The sequence below is a fragment of the Lepidochelys kempii genome, chromosome 24, assembly GCF_965140285.1.
Source record: "Lepidochelys kempii isolate rLepKem1 chromosome 24, rLepKem1.hap1, whole genome shotgun sequence".
NCBI classification, from domain to species: Eukaryota; Metazoa; Chordata; order Testudines; family Cheloniidae; genus Lepidochelys; species Lepidochelys kempii.
The window spans coordinates 4,335,008-4,356,148 of NC_136403.1; the positions used below are offsets into that span (position 1 = coordinate 4,335,008).

The 21,141-nt window shown below is 51.7% G+C and overlaps 1 protein-coding gene across 3 annotated transcripts; it reads right to left on the reverse strand.

Annotated features, from left to right (window-relative positions):
• Positions 1 to 179: 179 nt before the first annotated feature.
• On the reverse strand, positions 180 to 21,109 carry HAPLN2 (hyaluronan and proteoglycan link protein 2). 3 transcript variants are annotated; one of them, XM_073322766.2, is made up of 7 exons: positions 21,033 to 21,109; positions 7,977 to 8,021; positions 6,645 to 6,758; positions 4,050 to 4,403; positions 2,735 to 2,851; positions 1,919 to 2,104; positions 180 to 1,566 (listed from the first exon to the last, which is right to left on the reverse strand). In XM_073322766.2, exons 1-7 carry the CDS (start codon positions 21,076 to 21,078, stop codon positions 1,283 to 1,285), a joined length of 1,146 nt encoding a protein of 381 aa, XP_073178867.2. In that variant the 5' UTR covers positions 21,079 to 21,109; the 3' UTR covers positions 180 to 1,282. The 3 variants fall into 3 exon arrangements, with proteins under 3 accessions (XP_073178867.2, XP_073178866.2, XP_073178868.2); XM_073322765.2 differs by lacking the exon at positions 21,033 to 21,109 and adding an exon at positions 11,619 to 11,865; XM_073322767.2 differs by lacking the exon at positions 21,033 to 21,109 and adding an exon at positions 11,533 to 11,597.
• Positions 21,110 to 21,141: the final 32 nt, after the last annotated feature.

Consider the following 21,141-nt stretch of genomic DNA (forward strand, 5'->3'; position numbering starts at 1 on the left):
GACCCACTATGGCCGTTCTTATGTTTTTATGCTTCAGCTAAGGGGGCATAGTGCTTCAGTTGACACATTAGCAGCTCATGCCTTCTAGCTCTGAAAGTCGTTGGTTCGAGGGTCGGATTGTGTCACCCTATGGCTAATACGCAGGCAAAAAACAACCCCAAGGTGCTATTTTTGGGTGGGTTTACCATCATTTTATTAATTTACATGAATAAACTCAATTAGTCAAACTCTTTACTTTCCATCCTTTCACATATAGACACTGAACGGCTTCTTCATGGGGGGAGCCTGGCGGGTGTTGGGATTAAAAAACAGACCTTCACAAGCACAGTGAGCTGGCTGGGGGCTTGTGTGCACTGCCGCCCTCTGTTGGAATGGAATCAGAGTGGCTCAACTGTGCATCATAGCCCCTATACTGCTGCTAATTAAGGAGATGCTTCTTTAGCTCAAGTGGAAAGGGACCTGTGCTTTGCAGAGCAGGGGGATCTGAGTTGTGACCTTGCTATCGTTGTGAATTTCCACAAGCATGAGTAAGTATACGGAGAGTCAGGAAGTTTTTTTTATCTCCAGGGGCACCCATCCCCTGTTGAAAATAGGTGAGTAATGGATACAAAATGCCATTTCTTCGTTAGCTTTAAACTAAACCAAAAAAATCTACAGCTACTGGTTATTCCTCAGAGGGGTCCAGCGACCTCGTGGGAGCAGGACACTGGATTTTTACTGTGTCCCATGGATTCTGTCTTCTTCTGACAACCCCCTGCTCCAGATGGCAGCTAACAAACATCAGGAGCCAAAACCTAGGAGAGCAAAAGCCCCGAGAAGACCAAAGATGTTCTGAGGTTGGGGGCTTTGCTATTTCCATTGTCGCTTGCTCTCTGTGTCGAAAGGGTGGAATTCACCCCTGGGTAGAGGGTCCAAATCGGCCCAGGGGTTGAATTTTGTGTCAGATTCACCGCTCCAGAGAACAGATTCCTCTGTTCACAGAACAGGGCAAGCAGCCTATCGGCCTCTCCCTGCCAGCACTCCTGGAGGAACCACGTCTAGACATGAGACAGGATTCTGGTCTCCATGGCCGGTCCAGTCCTTGGTCTCTCTGCTAAGGCTGACTATGAGAGGATGGGCCAAGCGAGCGTTATGTGCTGCTGGAAACCAGCCTGAGACCCACTGGGAAAATACACATGGGAGATGGATCTCATGACCCTTGAAAGGCACAGGCAGCTGGAAACCAGTGAAGAGCAGAGCTGCCGTCCCCTAGCCGGCATCCCATCATCACCCTGCGCCATCCCTATTTCACCGAGAAGCAGTAGGTCCCGTACGTCCTCTGCTCCTTGTTGGGAAAGCCGAAGCTCCGGACGCCGGGGTCCGGAAGGCCCCCGCAGCGGGTGCGAGGGGTGGTGATGGGGTAGCGGACGCTGCCATCCGCCAGCCAGCCCCCGTCGCAACGGTCCAGCTGGGAGAACTTCCAGGCGGAGTAGAGCTGCCCGACCTTGGCAATGGTGGCCCCTTGGTTGCGGCAAGCCTGCCCCGCCTCTTTGAAGCTCAGGTGGCCCCGGAGGAAATTGACCTGGCCTGGGGAGAGAGAGAGGGAAGGGAGGGTGTCAGGGCGAAGGTCACAAGGGACGCTGGGTGGTGTGGGGACCTGCCATGGAGATGCCAAGGGTCCCTCTAGCCTGGCTAGAAAACAGCAGGTCCCACCTAGCTCATGGGCAATGCCTGCTTCAGGAAGGTGGCATGGAGCAGGGGACATTTGCCATTGCCCTGGGAGGAATGACCCAGATGGGGAAGAGGGGCTATCACACCAGACGGAGTAGTGAGCTGACCCAGAACAGGAGGGGGTACCAGATGAGCTGACCCTTTGGTCTGATCTTTTCTCCCTATGCTCTGCGGTTGCATGGAGCCACCACGTTCCCTCTGGACGTACCCCTCACAGCGGAGGTGAAGCAGAATGCGTCAAACCGGTCCTTCCGCTTGTCCTTGGCCCCGTAGGTCCGAACTCCCGGGAGGAGAAGCCGCCCTCCACAAGGCTCTCGGGGGTTAATAATGGGGTAGTGGACGGTCCCGTCAAGAATCCAGCCTGCGTTACACCAGTCCAGCCCTTCGGTCCATGCTGTGGGTTAGTGAGAGAAAAAGGGACGGGCAAGCTCAGTGCATTGCGGGCAGAGCACGGGGACCACGGGGCACTGATGAACGTCAGAACCAAGCTACAGGATACCTTAATAATGACCCTTATTCTCCACTGGCCCGCATCTCGTGCAGAGCAAAGGGGGGGTCTATCCCCAGCTCTGGGAGAGAGAGTGGTCCAGTGCTTTGAGGAACCGGTTCTAATCCCAGCTCTGGGATGGTGGGGTGTGGCATAGCAGTTGGAAGAGAGGGGGTTGGGGGCCAGGACTCCTGGGTCCTATTCCCAGATCGGATGATCCTACTGTCCAGTGCTTCTCTAAACCAAAGCTGGCTGTTGTAACGATTCTGTAACATCCGATGAAGGGGGTTTTAGCCCACAAAAGCTTATGCCCAAATATAATTTGTTAGTCTCTAAGGTGCCACAAGGACTCCCGGCTACCACTCTGAAAACTGATTACCCTTTTGTCTCTGATATTTACATGGCAATGATCTGCATACCTGTTAAAGCATCCTAAATAAAGAAAGAAATTAACTATTTCCCCCCCAAGCATATCTAGAGCAAAGTCTGTGAATTAGCCACCAGAGGAGGTGGGTGAAACAGACAGAGGCTGGTTACCTTTGTAGAGCTGCTGATAAGTGGCCAGCCTGGAGTCCTGCTCCTCACAGGCCTGCTTAGCCTCAAAGTAGTTGAATCTGTAGCGCCCCTGGCTGGTCTGGTAGGGGAAGACGACACCTGGGTGATCGTAAGAGAAAGGGAGTGAGCTGGTATTCTGGGATCAGAGGGTCGATTGGGAATCTCAGGGCAGGGTGCCGGCCTCTGCACCTGCTTGACAATATTTTGACGGAACCCTTTTCTGTCGGAAAATGCAGGTTTGTCGAAATCCAAATGATTTGCAGGAACTCGTCGACTTTGACGACATTTGCCGTGGGAACAAGTTGACGCAATTCACTTCACCTTTCTCGTTTCGATACAGTCGGAAGCATTTCGCTTCACGGCCACTTTTTTTTCTTTATGTTATAATAATATAAAAATAGTCAATATTATTGAGACAGACTATTGGATACTGTGTAGTCTATTAGCCTGTGTCAATGTCCCCGAAATGTTTTGAAGTTTCTGAATCAAAATCCTTCAGAATTTCTGTTCCATGGTGAATTTCAAAATTTCGACTTCTCTTTCCGGATCCGGAATGAAAACAAAGTTTGAAATGTCAGGATTTCCCATGGGACAGAAATTCTGTTTCCCAACCAGATCTGCTGGCACCCTGGGGAACCCCCACGGTATTATTCCATTACAGCAGCGCATCGAAGGCTCACATGAGATCAGAGACACAGAGCAAGAGGCAGTTCTTGCCCCGGAGAGCTCACAGTCTGAATAGGCAGACAGAGGGTGGGAAGGGAAACCGAGGCACAGCGACGGGGCAGAGGCTTGCTCAAGGTCACCCAGCAGGGATTTGGGGAGGAGTGGCCGCAGGGACCCCCTGCAATGTGTAGGGATGGCTGGAAGGACCCAACTCACCCCTATGCTCAGAAGGAGCTGGAGGCAGAGGGGAAGCGAGCTAAGGCTTTTAAAACCACTTTCCTCATGGGCTCCCACCAGGGGATGCAGGTTCTCCTACCTCCCCCCAGGACCCACTTCCACGGGATGCAGCTTCCCCTGCCTCCTCTCGGGGAACCCCGCCAAAGGACGCAGCTCCCCCTGCTACCCCCCCGAGGGGCCCCCCCGCCAGGGGACACGGCTCCCCTACTTCTCCCCTGGCCCCCCGCCAGAGGACATGGCTCCCCCCACTTTTCCTCCAGCCCCCCGCCAGGGCACGTGGTTGCCCCCAACCCCCGGGGCTCCCATCGGCAGAGGGTCTCTCCCCTGAAGAGGATGGGGCCATTGCTGGACGGAGGGGGACCGTTCCCAGGCCGCCGTGGGAGCCGGGACTTACCGTCCAGCATCAACGTCAGCGACAGGCTCTCGTCTTCCAGCCCGTTGACCAGCTGGCAGCGGTAGCGTCCCTCGTCCTCCAGCGCCACCCCGGCGATGGTGAGGGAGGCGTCGTTGCGGTGGCCACGCCTCAGCCGGGCCCGCCCACCCAGCTGCCCGTAGGTCTTGTGCTGGGCCCCGCTGGTGACCAGGATGACGCTCTCCAGCAGCTCGGCCGGCTCCACCTTGCTCCATTTCACCTGGTAGTGGGGGGGCCGTGCCCGCAGGACGCAGGGCAGGGTGACCGTGGCACCGCGCTGGGTGTGCACCACCTCCTGGAGGGGCTCCAGCAGGTACTGCAGGCGTGGGGTGGGGGCTGTGAGGAGACACCGGCAGGGGGAGGTGCATCGAACCCCTGGCCTCGCTTGGCCGGCAGCCTCCCGAGATGCCCGAGGGTCGCGGCTCTCCTCCGAGACCTGCTCTGTTTGCCTGCTGATGCCCTTCAGTCCCAAACGGCAACCCTGCACCCTGCTATTCCAGCCCTGAGCTCCCCCCCCCGCAGCACCCCCGATGCCCCTCAGTCCCGACCCGCAGCCCCACCCTGCTATTCCAGCCCCGAGCTCCCCCCAGCACCCCAGTGCCCTCAGTCCCGACCTGCAGCCCCACCCTGCTATTCCAGCGCCGAGCTCCCCCCTGCAGCACCCCTGATGCCCCTCAGTCCCGACCCGCAGCCCCACCCTGCTATTCCAGCCCCGAGCTCCCCCCAGCACCCCAGTGCCCTCAGTCCCGACCCGCAACCCCACCCTGCTATTCCAGCCCCAAGCTCCCCCCAGCACCCCTCAGTCCTGCCCCACAGTCCCACCCTGCTATTCCAGCCCTGAGCTCCCCCCAGCACCCCCGATGCCCCTCAGTCCCGACCCGCAGCCCCACCCTGCTATTCCAGCCCCGAGCTCCCACCAGCACCCCAGTGCCCTCAGTCCCGACCCGCAACCCCATCCTGCTATTCCAGCACCGAGCTCCCCCCAGCACCCCAGTGCCCCTCAGTCCCGACCCGAAGCCCCACCCTGCTATTCCAGCCCCGAGCTCCCCCCAGCACCCCAGTGCCCCTCAGTCCCGACCCGCAACCCCACCCTGCTATTCCAGTCCCGAGCTCCCCCCAGCACCCCCGATGCCCCTCAGTCCCGACCCGCAGCCCCACCCTGCTATTCCAGCCCCGAACTCCCCCCGCAGCACCCCCGATTCCCCTCAGTCCCGACCCGCAACCCCACCCTGCTATTCCAGCCCCGAGCTCCCCCCAGCACCCCAGTGCCCTCAGTCCCGACCCGCAACCCCACCCTGCTATTCCAGCCCTGAGCTCCCCCCAGCACCCCAGTGCCCTCAGTCCCGACCCGCAACCCCACCCTGCTATTCCAGCCCCAAGCTCCCCCCAGCACCCCAGTGCCCCTCAGTCCCGACCCGCAGCCCCACCCTGCTATTCCAGCCCTGAGCTCCCCCCAGCACCCCCGATGCCCCTCAGTCCCGACCCGCAGCCCCACCCTGCTATTCCAGCCCCGAGCTCCCACCAGCACCCCAGTGCCCTCAGTCCCGACCCGCAACCCCATCCTGCTATTCCAGCACCGAGCTCCCCCCAGCACCCCAGTGCCCCTCAGTCCCGACCCGCAGCCCCACCCTGCTATTCCAGCCCCAAGCTCCCCCCAGCACCCCAGTGCCCCTCAGTCCCGACCCGCAGCCCCACCCTGCTATTCCAGCCCTGAGCTCCCCCCAGCACCCCAGTGCCCTCAGTCCCGACCCGCAGCCCCACCCTGCTATTCCAGCCCCAAGCTCCCCCCAGCACCCCTCAGTCCCGCCCCACAGTCCCACCCTGCTATTCCAGCCCCGAGCTCCCCCCAGCACCCCAGTGCCCTCAGTCCCGACCCGCAGCCCCACCCTGCTATTCCAGCCCTGAGCTCCCCCCAGCACCCCCGATGCCCCTCAGTCCCCACCCGCAACCCCACCCTGCTATTCCAGCCCCGAGCTCCCCCCAGCACCCCAGTGCCCTCAGTCCCGACCCGCAGCCCCACCCTGCTATTCCAGCCCTGAGCTCCCCCCAGCACCCCCGATGCCCCTCAGTCCCGACCCGCAGCCCCACCCTGCTATTCCAGCCCCGAGCTCCCCCCAGCACCCCAGTGCCCTCAGTCCTGACCCGCAACCCCACCCTGCTATTCCAGCCCCGAGCTCCCCCCAGCACCCCTCAGTCCCGACCCACAGCCCCACCTTACTCCCCCAGTCCAGGGTTCCCCTTCCACATGCACGGCTGCAGCACTGGGGTCCTGATTTGCCTCCTACAGTCCAGGTTCCCTTCCCCTGCCCCCCTTGCTGAGGCCACTCAACCCCAGCCTGCTGCCCCCATTTCTATTCCAGCCCCAGGTGCCCGACTCACAGCCGTGCAAGTGCACCTCAAACCGGCCTCCTGCTATTCCCGGCCTCCCCCGGGCTGTGACCTCAACTTTAAACTGCAGCACTTTGTGACGCAGATGGGTTGGGACTAGGGTAAGAGCCAAACTGCCCCATGCTGGAAAGGGGAACAGGGGAAAGGAGCTGGCAGATTCGTTGGGAGGAAGAGAACATGGTTACCCACCTGGACCCCCAGTTGCCTTCTGGTAAATACTTAAAGCAGCTGGCAGAGAAGAGAGGCAGACTGAAGCCAGCAGCATCAGCTGGTGCATACTTAGCTGTGGGGCCAGGAACGTGCCTGAAAAAGGATTGAGGTTTTGTTTTAGCCGGGCTCACCAGGTGGCACCGTTCCACATAGTTATTTTGCTCCTGTGGAGTTTTTGAAGAAATTCTTCATGGTTAGAGTTTTGCGATTAAGTTTCGTTTAGGGGGAGCTGTTGCAAGCAGCAGGAGCGTTTGCTCACAGGGAGCGCGTGGCAGAGCAGGGAATTGTATCCAGATCTCTGGCTAGCTCCCTAACCACTGGACAATCCTCCTTCTCTCCCCATTCATATAATCACAGCAATGTTGGGCTGAAAGGGACCTCGAAAGGTCATCAAGTGCAGCCCCTGGCACTGAGGCAGGACCAAGTAAACCCAGACCATCCCTGACAGGGGTTTGTCCAACCCTGTTCTGAAAAACCTCTAGCGATGGGGATTTCACAACCTCCCTTGGAAGCCTGTTCCAGAACTTAACTCCCCGAGAACGTTTTTGCTAATATCTAACCTAAACCTCCCTTACTGCAGATCAAGTCCCTTGCTTCCTAGCCTAACAAGGAGAACAATCGATCCCCATCCCCTGTAGAACAGCCCTTCACATATTTGAAGACTGTTCTCAGGTCCTCCCTTCAGTCTTCTTTTCCCAAGACTAAACATGTCCAGATTTTTTCACCTTTCCTCACAGGTCAGGGTTTCTAAACCTTTTGTCATTTTTGTTGCTCTCCTCTGGGCTTTCTCCAACTTATCTACATCTTTCTTAAAGCCTGGGGCCGAGAACTGGACACAGGACTCCAACTGAGGCCTCACCAGTCTGCACAGAGTGGGACAATTATCTTCTGCGCCTCACGTACGACGCTCCTGTTAATACACCCCAGAAGGATAATAGCCTTTTTTTGCAACTGTGTCCCATTGTTGACTCACATGCAATGTGTGATCCACCCTAACCCTCAGATCCCTTTCAGCAGTACAGCTGGACTCACCAGTTATTCCCCATTTCGTGGTCATGCGTTTGATTTTTCCTGCCTAAGCGAAGTACTTTGCACATGTCTTTACTGAACTTCAGTGCTGCAGGAGAGCAAGGGGATATCGCACGTGTCGTGCAGGATCGAATAGAACAGACCATAGTTTGATTCTTTGTGTTATTGGCTGGTACAGCACCTAGCACTGTGGGGCCCTGGCTCCTAATTGGGCCCCACAAGGGGTTATCACAGTAATAATAATGGTTAACTACAGGATTTGGGTTTCTCTCTGATACTTACTCGGTCGAGCTCCCAGAGGGTCTCCGGCCACTTCTGACACCTGGGCTGTGGAGAGAAATGGGATTCAATGCAGCTGGCCCATTGGTTCCCCACTCATCTCCCCCATTGGCCTCGCCTATGGAGAGCAAGAGGCTGTCAGGGCAAGCTGACCCAGCCCGGGTGAAAGAGGAACCAACTCACACACCCACCCAAGGCTCAAACCAAACCCAGAATGGGCTTCACCATGGTCCCGTATGCCTGAGGTTCGCCCACTGCCAATCAACACCAGGTGGCCAGACCAGCCGTGCCAGGCATTCATGGTCTGCGTCCGCTGCCTCCCGGATCCCCAGCTTGTTCCAGTGCCAGGCAGAGCTCAGCAGGTTGTTGGATGCTTCCCTGCGCTGTCCCAGACACCTCAGCAGGACTAGTCGAGGAGATTGGCCGAAAAATTTCCTCCAAACTTTTTTTGTGCCAGAAAACGCAGACTTGGGTCAACCAAACCATTTCACAGATCAGTGTTGAATTTGCTGAATTTGTTTTGGTCGTAAGAATTTTTTTTGTTACAAATCCGCCCGATTTGATTCTTTCCGTTCAAAACACTTTTGTTTGGCCACTTAATTATGTAAAAAAATGGTTTAAAAGGCTCGCGGAGTAACTGTTTTGTTTGATCCGAATAAATTCTCACCAGCTCCAGGGTTTCCACATGGCCAGAGAACTGAAAAAATATCAGTTCTTCACACAGCTCTCATTCCAACACATGGTTCATGCAGCATCCCAAGAGATTTCTGAGCCTCACCCCAAATTCTGCCTCTGCTTCCATGTCCCTCTTTGCCTCCAATTAACCCCAGTAATACGGCTATGAATGCTTCCACTAACAAACAAGTTCTTTGCACATCTCTCGCATCTTCCCATGCAAAGATGTCAAAGCACTTTACAAACATAAATACATTAAGCCTCATGGCCATCAGGAAGTTTAGACTTGAAATTAGACGAAGGTTTCGAACCATTGGAGGAGTGAAGTTCTGGAACAGCCTCCCAAGGGGAGCAGTGGGGGCAAAAGACATATCTGGCTTCAAGACTAAGCTTGGTAAGGGATGGCATGATGGGATAGCCTAATTTTGGCAATTAATTGATCTTTAACTATTAGCGGTAGATATGCCCAATGGCCTGTGATGGGACACTAGTTAGGGTGGGATCTGAGTTACTACAGAGAATTCTTTCCTGGGTGTCTGGCTGGTGAGTCTTGCCCACATGCGCAGGGTTTAGTCGATCGCCATATTTGGGGTCGGGAAGGAATTTTCCTCCAGGGCAGATTGGCAGAGGCCCTGGGGTTTTTTTGCCTTCCTCTGCAGCGTGCAGCACGGGTCACTTGCTGGAGGATTCTCTGCACCTCGAAGTCTTTAAACCACGATTTGAGGACTTCAATAGCTCAGACATAGGTCAGAGGTTTGTTACAGGAGTGGGTGGGTGAGATTCGGTGGCCTGCGCTATGCAGGAGGTCAGACTAGACGATCATAATAGTCCCTTCTGACCTTAAAGTCTATGATTCTATGATTTTCAAAGAGGCCAGGGGTGGGCCAATGCCACTGACTGCCAATGGGATTTAGGCACCTCATTTTCTTAGGGTCATTTGAAAGCCTCCCCTGGTCCCATACTGTGGGTATTAGCAGCCCCTATTTTAGAGACAGCAAAACTACAGCACAGAGAGGTTAAGTGATGGCCTAATTTTACACAGCAAGCACAGGCCAGAGCTGGGGACAGAACCCAGAAGTCCTGGAGGTGAAATCAATGGGTATTTTGCTACTGACTTCAGTGAAGCCAGGATTTCACCCCGGGCTCGTAGCACTATGTCTTATTTATCATCATTATCATCTGGACAACAGTTGTATGTAGGCGAACCGGTCATGGACCGGAGTCCCACGCTGCAAGGAGCTGTCCAGCCTCCTTCCCCACCCTCCACTCTTTGGCCCCCTCCTCTGACCTGTGGCCCCAATTCTCCATCACCCTGCCCCTTGCACAGTCATGGAGATCCGTGCAAAAGGCATGCAAAGCGGGTGCAAATCGCCAGTGGATCAGTGCATATGTAATTTGCACCCCGTAGGGAATGGGTGGGAATGACAGCAGAAGGTGCAAGGCAATGGAGGATAAAAACTCTGTTTCTATAAAGCGTCCCCCTACCCTGCCATACCTCCAGCTCGACACTTACTGTACGAGGTTCCCTACAGCCCATTGTCCTCTACAAGATGCACTCAGTCTGTTACCCTTTGGTAGGAACGACTCTAGACAAACACAAATTGCATCGTTCTGTGGCTTTCACATGGGTTGATTAACATTTCTGGAATCCAAGGGGCTGGCGGTTCTGTCTCTTTTGGTTCTGTGTTTGGTTCTGAGTTTGGGCTCCTAGGCGCTACCCCAATACGCTAACACATCACGAGAGACAGGCCCTGCCCTGAAGAGTTTACAGTCTACACAGACAAGAGGTGGGATGGGGGGAAAGAGCGAAGGGAAGTGACTGGCCCAAGGATCACCCAGCAGGCTAGTGTCCTACCCACTAGGCAATGCTGCCCTACCTATTGAATCTTCTGAACCTCCTCTCACGTCGCTGAGGAACCACCCCCACTGTCAGATCCCTTTGGGGATCGTGGGTAAGAGACGATGAAGGGAGGCAAAGGAGTATTACGGGGAGTGCGGGTGGTGTGTGGCTGGGAGGGTGAAGCTAATTCAACTCGACCCCTGCCCTCTACAGCAAACCAGGAGCGGGGTCTGGCTGACTTCCCACTAGCCCACAATAACCAGCATTGTGAGGCTGAAGAGCTGGGTCTGGATGTTTTGACTCAGCTGCCTCTGACTAGTTCCTGCAATGACTAGAGGCTCCAAGCGAGACTGGGGTCCCATTGCGCTAGGTGCTGTATGGACACAGTCCCTTAGAATCAAAACAGACGGGGAATGGGAGGGGAAACTGAGGCACACAGCCTTGCCCTAGGTCACACAGCAGGTTAGCTTCAGATATGAGACTACCCACATCTCCCCACTCCCATGCCAGTGCCAGATCCACTAGACTGGGGTCATGAAACTTACTGACCCTCCGAGCCACACATGAGAATCTTTAGACATTCGAGAGCCAGGGCGCACCTCCCAGGGCTTGGGGCTTCAGCCCTGTGGGAGGTGCCTGCCGGGGCTCAGGGCTTCAGCCACACTCCTGCTGAAGTCCCAAGCCCCAGCAGATGCCCTGAGACCCTCCTCCTCACTGGGCATAATCCCCTACCCCACCATGCTGCTGCAAGGCAGAGGTCCTGAGCTTCCCACCCACCAAGTCTGGTAGGTGGAGAGTGGGGGGAGCCCGGGGGACACCACGAGCCGTGCTTTAATGGTAAAAGAATCCCTACCAGTAGAGCCATGTGTGGACACACAAATTTGTATCTGCACCCGAACCACACCCACGCTAATGAACTTGTATCTGACCCGCCCTCCATCTTTTATATGCATCTGCCCCAGTCCCCTCTCACATCGTTAGAGCCCTGCACGGACACACAAATTTGGATCTGCAGCCGATCCCCAAAGATGGTAAACAACGCACCCGCGTCCGGGGATGCAGACATCCATGGATATAAAGCGGCTATCTGCGGAGTTGCAGGGCTCTACGTACCAGCTCCGGTCCCGTACCTTGTACGTTCACAGGGAAATCCTCTGCCAGCCCACCGTACCCCTCCAAACCGAGCCGTGAAAAAGACAAAGCAATCCTTTGAGAGCTCTCCTCCACCACCTGCTGCTGCACGCCCGCCCGGGCCAGACTGCTGGCATAGGGGTGACTCAGCACCCTGTTACGCATCTGGCATGACGCACGCTCGCAAAAACCCGGTCCCGTCTCCATCACAAACGTCCCATTGTTGGACGGGAGAGGAACGGAAAGACCAAACTTGCCGTTGGGTTCATTGGAAGAGGCGGCTCCTGGCTCCTTCCATGGCTAGTGGACACATCTGCTATCATCGGGCATCGGGGACGGTGAGAGGCCTGCCTGCTCTGGGAGAGGAAATCAAATAACCAGAGAACAAGTTCTGCTTTGGAAGATCTAGGCTTTGTGCTCTTTGGACAGCATCAAAATTGTCTGGGTGGTGGCTGTATCTCCTTTTCCCTCTCTCTCTCCCTCTCAATCCCTCCCTCCGGCCCAGGACCAGTAAACAGTTGGTGTGTCTGTATTTTCCCCTTTCATGACCAGGGAGGATGTACAATTTCCCATTGTGAGCATCTTTCCCTTTATTGTTCTGCTCAGCAGAACAGAGCAGCCCCAGTGAACAAGCCCATCTTTATATGCAGCCGCAGAGTTGGGGGAATTCAGAGTAGCTGTCAACACCATTCAGACCCACATCTCCTCCGAACCAGATCCAAAGCTGGTGGAAAGACACCCATTCGCTTCCAGTGGCTTTGGATCAGCTGATCCCTTGAAGCATGAGAGCTGATCATCTCTGAAATGCTACTGTAGGTCTGTAAATTAACTGGTCTTCTCCTCCACTGTGCCCCCGGCCCCTCCAAACACAGACTGGCAGAGTTTGCTTGAAACAGTCCCCACAATATGTTAGCAAGGGTTGCTCCAGATGGGAAAAGGTTAATGAGTTCCGATGACTCTCTGGTGCTAGGGGCTGGTTAACCCGACCGGGTATAAAAGAGGTGGGCGTGGGTCTCGGCGATAAGAGGATCTAGGGTGTGGGCTGAGCAGTCTTGAGGAAGGAACCCAAACAGCAGGCAAGCTTGGGAGGTCACAAGCCTATCTAGGTTCCTATACAGCACCCATTACAGCAGCAACAGAGTGCTCTACCTGGATCTACTGCTAGTGGTCCCAGCTGGTATAAACTGGTACAGCTCCCATTGACGTCAATGGAGCTACACTGGTTTACACCAGCTGGCGAATTGGCCCATTGACCTCAAGGCATCTCAAGCACGGCACTGCTAGAAACACAGCATGATGCTACATGGCAGCATCTGCACTGGGTAGGATGCTGGAGACTTGATCTAAAGCCAGAAGCACCAGAGACTCAAGGAAAGGGCGCTAGGGGCTGTACAGACACAGAACAAAGAGACGTTCCCTGTCCCCGAGAGCGTCCAATCTTTCCAAGCAAATGATCGCTCCTGCTGTTTGGCTCACTGTTTGGGGCGGGGCAGGAGCTGCATTCTGTTTCGGGTTTGGCTGTTTCCCTCCCCAACCCCGCCAGTGTGCAACTTTTGATTGGGCAGCTTAGTCCCACCGGGAGATGTCCAAAAAAAAAATTAAGTCTTTTGAAAATCACAAGGTCAAAAGTTCTATCTGACGGGGACAGGGGGCAAAAAGCCGGATTAAAAAAAAAAAAGCTCGAAAAATTATTTTAAAAAAATAATAACCAAGGGCTGAATCCAGCAGCACGAAACCAGCCTTCCATAACTCCGCAACGTTTGCGCAATTGACATTACTAAAGTGCTGGTCAGCGCTCAGGGCCTTTCCTCATTCCACCTACCCCACCACGCCAGACGAGCGATTTAGATGGCTCCCTTTTTGGGGATGACCCAGTTAAGACACCTTGAGAGGGGCCTGATTTTCGGAGAGCGCGAAGGACCCGTCCTCTGGAAACCAGGCCTCTTTCGTGTGTCTCATCTGGGCACTGGAAATCACTCGTGATGTTTGGAAGAACAAGCCAGGGTGTTCTGAAGGCAGAAATCCCTCATTAGCCCAAAAGAGAGACACTCGGGAACGGACAGGGCTGGGTGAGGGCAATCCAGGGTCCTAGGCGTACTAGGACACCGGTCCCCACCCCGGCACAGCCCCGAGTCGTGCTGCCACCTGGTCAGGTTTCCCCCGGATCGCCCGTTTTTCGAGGCAGCCGTCCTGGGAAATGTGTCAGGGTGGTGCGGTACAGGCTGCCACTGCCAGCTGTCTGGTTTTGCAGGCTCAGGAGCGTCCCGGCTGCCCTGGGTTTTTGTACCTCAGAGATGCCAGTGCATGCAGCTCCCGGTTCCGCTCCGAAACGGAAGCAATGCTCCCCCTCTCCCCTCTGGAGAGACGGGGGCGGTAGCTGGGGATCCCCTCCCCCACAAGCTGCGTTCATACCCCTCCACACACACAGGCCTATAATCCCAAGGTCTCAAACCAGCCCTGACAGGGACGCGTAGCTCCGCTTCAGTAACATACCTGCCTCATTTTGGCTGGGGCCTGATCCTGAGGCCGCTGAAGTTGATGGAAAGGCTCCCCATTCATTTCCCCAGGCTTTGGATCGGGCCCTTGGTCACAACCCCCCCCCCCCCCGCCCCAGCTAAGGCTGGGGATGATCTGTCTCTGAAAGGAGATGAGGAAAAAACAACGGGGACACAATGAGGCTGTGTTCTGGGGACGCGGGATGGAACTGGGCCTTTTCACTCAGCCCCCCCCCCCCGCCCCGGTACCCCTGCCCTGAAGATCCATCTCCAGGGAAGAAGGAAATGTACATCTCTCATGAAACACAAGACAAGCGGCAGTTTGTCTCTGGACAAAGCGATCCTGGCCTCTCCGTGACACGCACTCCACCGAAAACAAGCTTCCCCTCCGGACCGGATGAAAACAAGTCTCCGGGCCTCACTCTTGCTGGCTCGAACGCCCCCTTTACACCGATCGGCCACTGCAATTCACAGTCACGCTCACTTTAAGGCCCCTTTGTGCTGCCAGGCCATACAAAGGAAGCGGATGCCGAAAACTGTGGGGGAGAAAAATCATTTTTCAGGGTCTTTTTTTTTAAAAAACGTCTGTGAAAATGGAGGATTCCCTCAGAAATCTCAGTTGCAACAAAACAGCCATTTTGCTCCAGAAAAGCTAGCTGTTTATCCAGGCGCTAGCCACATAACCCCCTGCAACATCAATGAACGTATCTGCTTGGCGCTTCTTTGACTCGCTGCTAGCCCCATGTTAGGAGTGGGGTGCTGAGGCATGGGGAGATGAAATGACTTGTGCAGATGAAGTCTGTGGCAGATTGAACCCAGATCTCCTGGCTCCTACTCTTCCACACAAACTTACTTCTTTGCTTGCCAGTGCTGTCAGAGGTGGCAATCTGCAGCTAAGCAATGATCCTGATCTTCAGCTGGTATAAACTGGCATCACTCCACGAAGCTAAGGGATCTGTGCTGATTTATGCCAGCTGAGGATCTGGCCCCTTGAAACCAGGGCCAAAGTTAGTGGGGCGGGGGGAAGTCAGAGTCTGGCCATGTGCTGTCCTAAAAGGGATGGGGGCAGGGGGAGGTAAACGAGTCCCCTTGATCTGTTTGACCCAGACCTGAAGAATGTGACAGCAACATGAATTGCACTGGGGACAGGACAAACGTGCTTTGTAGCCAGGGGAGGTGAAGGTAAGTCTTGCTGTAACCAGACCGTGCTGAACGGAGCGTGGCAATGGCTTTGCACCAGGGTGACCCGACTGTGGGTTGACCGGAGAGTGGCCTTATTGATGGGCTGATGTATTGATTATTGATTGAGCTCTTAGACTGCAGGGGGTCAATAAAGGTTCGGTTAGCTGAGTGCTACAGCCTCAGGAATATTATGAGCAGGAGCATTACAATGAGCGGCCCTCAGCGCGCACAAGAAACAGCTGCAATTTATCACAAGTCCCTTGAGCAACAAATCTGCTAACCAGGCCACCGGACACTGAAGTCCAACAGCAGACGTTCAGGGTGTTTAGCACTGTGACTAGCATCATTCACATCTCCTGCTGGGGCAACCTGGACTGTCAGTCACTATTTTCTTCATCATCATCTTCGTCATAATGCTAGTGCCTCCCGACATGTTGGCCCACATCTTTAGCCTGAGTTACGCTTTCACCTACTAATGCTCAGACCTACCCATAAGTATTCCAGCCCTTTGCCCCTTGTCCAGACTTCCTCCTCCCACTAATTTAGGGATGCCCCCTTTCTCATATGCTGCCTTGTTAGTTCCCTTTTCACTGATTAACATGGGCGTCACACAGTTGCCATAGCGACGTGTGGCCGAGCTAAAATTCCCCAAGAAGTTTCTACCAGTCATCTTGCCAAATTAACAGATACATTGTGACAGCTTTTCTAAAACATCAGCAATTAGCAGGGCTTGTCCTGTAATCTTGGCAATTTACGGCTACCGCGTTAACTAGTGATCTTGGTGAACAAGTCATGTCAATCTAGTTCAGGCCTCAGGCCTTGTGTGGCTAAGCCAAATATCTTACAGGCCTGAGACTCTGTGTTATGACATTAATTTATACATATATGTTATATTTTAGGATCTACCTCCCAACCCCTTTTTATTTTTTAAGGGGACAAGAGAAATTGGAGAAGGACTTATCCTCCGAAGAGTTTCTCTGAATACTTTGCATTGAATTGAGCTCTGGTGAATGCTGCAGCCCAGAAACTGGAGCCTTCTATTTCCCCAAGAGCAGGTAAAGATTGTTCTCCGCTCCTCCCTATACACCTCATCTTTCCCATGCAAGGCTTGCCTCTGAGGGCCCTGTGCACTCTTCACGACCAGTTCAACCCTTGGTCTCTCCAAGAGTCTGCCAGCCAGGTGGTTACTTTTGCAATGCGGACACCTCTCTGCTGGGAACTGGGCTGAGATCCATCGTGCTCATTTCCTATGGTCCCAGCAGCTCAGGGTGACTTTTACCAGCAGGAAATTAACTGAAACCAGCGACCTAGAACTGAAGGACTGCCAGACCCATCACAAGTCCGTTTAGCTATCCAGCCCTTTCCAGTTTCTTTAAGTTCTAGCCAAACACGGGCATCAGAACCGGACAAAACTCAGCTGATTCCTCCCGCTCAGACTAAAATAAGCAACCACTTTCGCTCCACAGGCCAGATCCTCAGCTGGCGTATATCAGCGCAGCTCCCTCAGCTTCAGCATGACACGGATTTACCCCAGGGGAGAATCTGGCCCTATATGTGAGAAGGCAAACAATAAAAAGGAGAGAATTTACACTGGGACACCCCCCCCCCCCTTTAACCACTCTGGCAGCACGAAAACAGCCTCCAAGGAGCGAGCGTAAATGTAATTTATAACTGCTTTAAGTCCCATTTACGCTACTAAGGGACCTCCGTGTAAATGTGAACCAGGGCCAATGTTTGCATTAGATAAGCAGCCATTTCTAGAGCTAGATCTCATTAAAGAACCCCGTTTGTTGATTGCATAATGTTTTGATTGGCTTAAAAAAAACAGATGAAGCATGAAGATAAATGGATTGAAATCTTAGGTTTAATGATTAATTGGGTAATTGCTTTGTTTGAGGTCACTTGAGTTTTATCTGTGTCAACCAGCAGGGGTAAGAAGCCAGATTCTCATTTACGCTTGGGCCCCTTTACACCTCTCTGGCTGTGTAAAAGGGACTCCAGCATTTGAGAGTATCTGGAGCAATATGAGTAAATCTGGGAACACATATTTCCTCAACTGGCTACATCCAAATGAAATTTTGCCCTGAGTAGCGTAAGGGGTGAACTCAGCTTTAGTAATTAACAGCTGCCAGGTAGTTTGTGGAACAGAGTCTTTAACTGGTCCCCCCCTTTTTTTTCCGCCCCGGTGGGTATGTCTACACTGTAAAAGAAGACCTGTGGTAGCGAGTCTCAGAGCCTGGGTCAGTGTAGATGTTCCTGCTCAGGCTGGTGGCTGGGCTTTGAAACCCAGCAAGGGAGGGTGGGTCTGAGATCCCAGGCTTTAGCTGGGATGGGAACATCGACACTGTTCTTTTTAGCCCCATTGTGTGAGCCTGAGTCAGCTGACCTAGACGCTGAGACTCACTGCCGAAGGGGTGGGGGTTTGCCTTGTACACATACCCAGTTTGATTTGGTCTTTGAGGATGCAGGAAATAATACTGGCCCACACCCTGAGCTGGTACAAATTGATGTTGCTTCAGTCAAGCCACGCTGATTTACAGCAGCTAGGGAGTTGGCCTAAAATTTAGAGCCAACTATGGCCTTGGTCCTTCTTTTGCTTGCACTGGGTTAACGCAAGGCTGACATCATTGGCATTAAAGTCATCTCAGTGGCAGAATTATCAACGTGTCCAGTCCTACATTTCTATGGTTATTAAGATAGCATCTAAGGGCTCCCTGCTCCCAAAAGCTAACAATACCTAGCTCCTATATGGGGCTTTTGTAAGCAGTACATCTCAAAGCACTTCACAGTACTTATCCTTACAGCACACTTGTAAGACAGAGCAATTAGCCACAGTGTACTGGTGGTGAAACTAGGCACAGAGAAGCTAAGTGACTTGCCCAGGATCACCCAAAGAGTCTGCAGCAAAGCAGGGAACTGAACCCAGCTCTACCAAGGTCAAGGCGATTGCCCCAACCATTGGGCCATCCTAAGACAGATGCAGGCTAAGGAAAAGTATACAACAGACAAGCAGAGTGACTAATGGGAGGGCAGCAGACAACATGTTCATTCCACTTTCTTTTGTTTTTTTGTGAGCCAGATTTCAATCTCTTTTACACAGCCGCAAATCTGGAGTAACTCCCGTTACACCAGTGTCATTCCACTGAAGTTAACGGAGATCAGAATCTGATTCAGAGCCTTTAAAATTAAAAAAATGTGTCCACGTCACTTTCCAAAGGCTGTTTTAGTTTATTCAGCGTTTCTCCGCCTCTGCTTTCTCGAGTCTTGGAATTCGCACTGTCTCTGTATGTTACAAACACCTCTCAGCAAATGCAGATGCAGAGAAAAAATGAAATCACACTCTCGGTTCCCCACACCCACTGTCTGCCCATAGAGATGTGTGAAAGAATTTATAAACAGTACAGGCTTTATTAGGAGCATAGAATTTATACACAATACAGGCTGACACAGCTTCTCTGCCCCCAGTTGGGAGACCAAACTTTCTCTCCTTTTCAGCTAATTGACAACCTGGAACTGGGCAAAAATTTTTGGTTCAAACTTTTTTTTGGTGAAAATTGCTGATTCTATAACACTGAATTGTTTTGCGAATTCACATCGAATTCACCCAATCATTTGTTTTGAATAAAAAACAATTTTTTTTAGAAAAGATCAAAACGTTTTGTTCTGATGACATTTTTGAAAATGAGATGGATTGTTTTGGTTTGAGATCACTTTCTGTTGAGAAATTTCATTCAAATTCACTACTCAAAAGCAAAACTTTTTAAAACCTTTTTAAAAAAAATAAAAAAATTTTCAATTCTCTGAAAATTTCAAAAATTTTGTTTTCAGTTTAATCCAAAACATTTTTTTTGGGGGGGGGGAATTTTTTCAGAATTGCCAGCAAATCAAAACATTCATTTTTCACCTAGCACTATTCTGCAGTCCAATCCATCTAATCTCATATCTACCCAAATCCATTGAATGTAGACCAAAAAACACTTTACAATTGAGTTAAGGTTGAGAGTATGTGTCAGTAATTTAAAAGCTAAAAGGCATTTCAGATATGTCGTAAGTATCCCAAAAACCACACACCGTAAATCCAGGAAATTCAGAGTTAAAGATACATTTAAAAGAAATGCAGATTTTATAGTAAGAAATGTACAACAAAGTTATCCAAACAACCTTAACTCTGCCCTGCCGTGACATCATGCAATAAACATATGATTACAATTAAGACTTTTTAAATAATTTTGGTCCTAAATTAGATACAACTGCTTTTTAAAGACACATTTACTTTTTCCTATATTTTGTTCCCTTATAACATTATGAAACCATGGCAAGAGTGCCTTAACTGTGCATGTCAAACAACCTACCCATGAGAACTCTTGACACAACTGACCAGTCCCTTACTGGTGGGTCATTACAACCAACAGCGTTGTTGCATGCAAATTAGCTTTTGAAGAAGTGCGGTGATTGGTTGAACTACCTTATCTGACAATGGCCTTCCTTAAGAGTTACCTGAGCTGAGCCTGCCTTTAGTCTGTCTAGTCATAAAAATTAGATACAACAATTCAGATAAATTACAAACTAATTTATCCAGTTCACCTGGTTAACATGCTCAAGTGCCTGTGTTATTCTGTTGTTAACAACATTTGGGCCAAAAAAAAGACTGATGGATACTAAATTTCTTCCAGGATCTAGATTTGGGTTAATTTACACTAATAAACTAACAAACATATTTATTTGTAAATTCTCAGAAAATTAATTCTGTGCTCAAAGAGTAAGCACTGTAAATTTGGGGAGGGTACGGGTTATTTTTCATACAAAATACAAAGGTTGAAACTCCTCTTTAAGGGCAATAAACAACTCAGCTTTGATTGTGGAGTCATGATCGACACCTCCATAATAATAGAAACCAATTTATTACCTCTGTCTAACCTAATTCATCTAACCCATCTGGTCCATAAATTTATGCATCTAATCTCTTCAATCTTGAATCTCTAGAAATTAGCATACTGTGGACACTAACACAAATGAACACATCCAATACCAAACTGAATCAATCTAATCCACAATCTAAAATAATCCATTCAATATATAACCAAATACAATCTAATCCATCTATTTTCTAATCTAATTCAATTAATCTACTCTCTAAACCAATGGATAGCACAAAGGAGCCCAATTTGGAAGACATGTAGTCTAGTTTTGGGTCTGCCATTGGCCTGCTGAGTAACCTTGGGCAAGTCACTCCACCCTTCCGTGCCTCAGTTTCCCTATCTATAAAATGATGATAATGCTACAGACCTCCTTTGTAAAGTGCTTTGAGATCTACTGAGGAAAAGCAGGAGATAACAATAACAACACCCATTTCTTGTATAATGCTTTTCACCAATAGGTCTTAAATTGCTTCACAATCTTTAATGTGAGGTTGGGAAGCAAGAGGTAAGTATTATTAATCTAATCCAGTCTGTCTGTTTTGTAACCTAATCTATTGAATCTATAGGCTAACGGAACCCATTTCTCCCTAGCCCCATTCCAGTGCTAGGACTTGCATTTAAATTGTCATCCTCATGCAACAGTTGTGCTGAACTCATTTAATTTGTCTCTGAATCATAACAGGCTGACTCAGCTGCTGTCATGATATGATGCAGTGGGCCAGATCCTCAGCTGGTGTAAAGCAGTTTAGGTCCATTGACCGCCATGGAGTTACAATTGATTTACCTCAACCAGAGATTTGGCTCTAGGAATCCATACCTGGTGCCTCAGTCACTGAGACATTGGCAAAGCTGGCTCTCCACATTCCTCTGTTCCTGCCTAAACAGACAGTTGCTTGCAGGCATGCAGCAATGAAGACATGAGCAAA

Coding starts and splice junctions, on each gene's coding strand:
- HAPLN2 (XM_073322765.2), bottom strand. CDS start 11,826: ATGGAGACGGGACCGGGTTTTTGCGAGCGTGCGTCATGCCAGATGCGT. Junction 2,852..4,049: donor GCTGACGTTGATGCTGGACG/GTAAGTCCCGGC, acceptor ACGATCACCCAG/GTGTCGTCTTCCCCTACCAG. Junction 1,567..1,918: donor CTTCACCTCCGCTGTGAGGG/GTACGTCCAGAG, acceptor CTCTCTCCCCAG/GCCAGGTCAATTTCCTCCGG.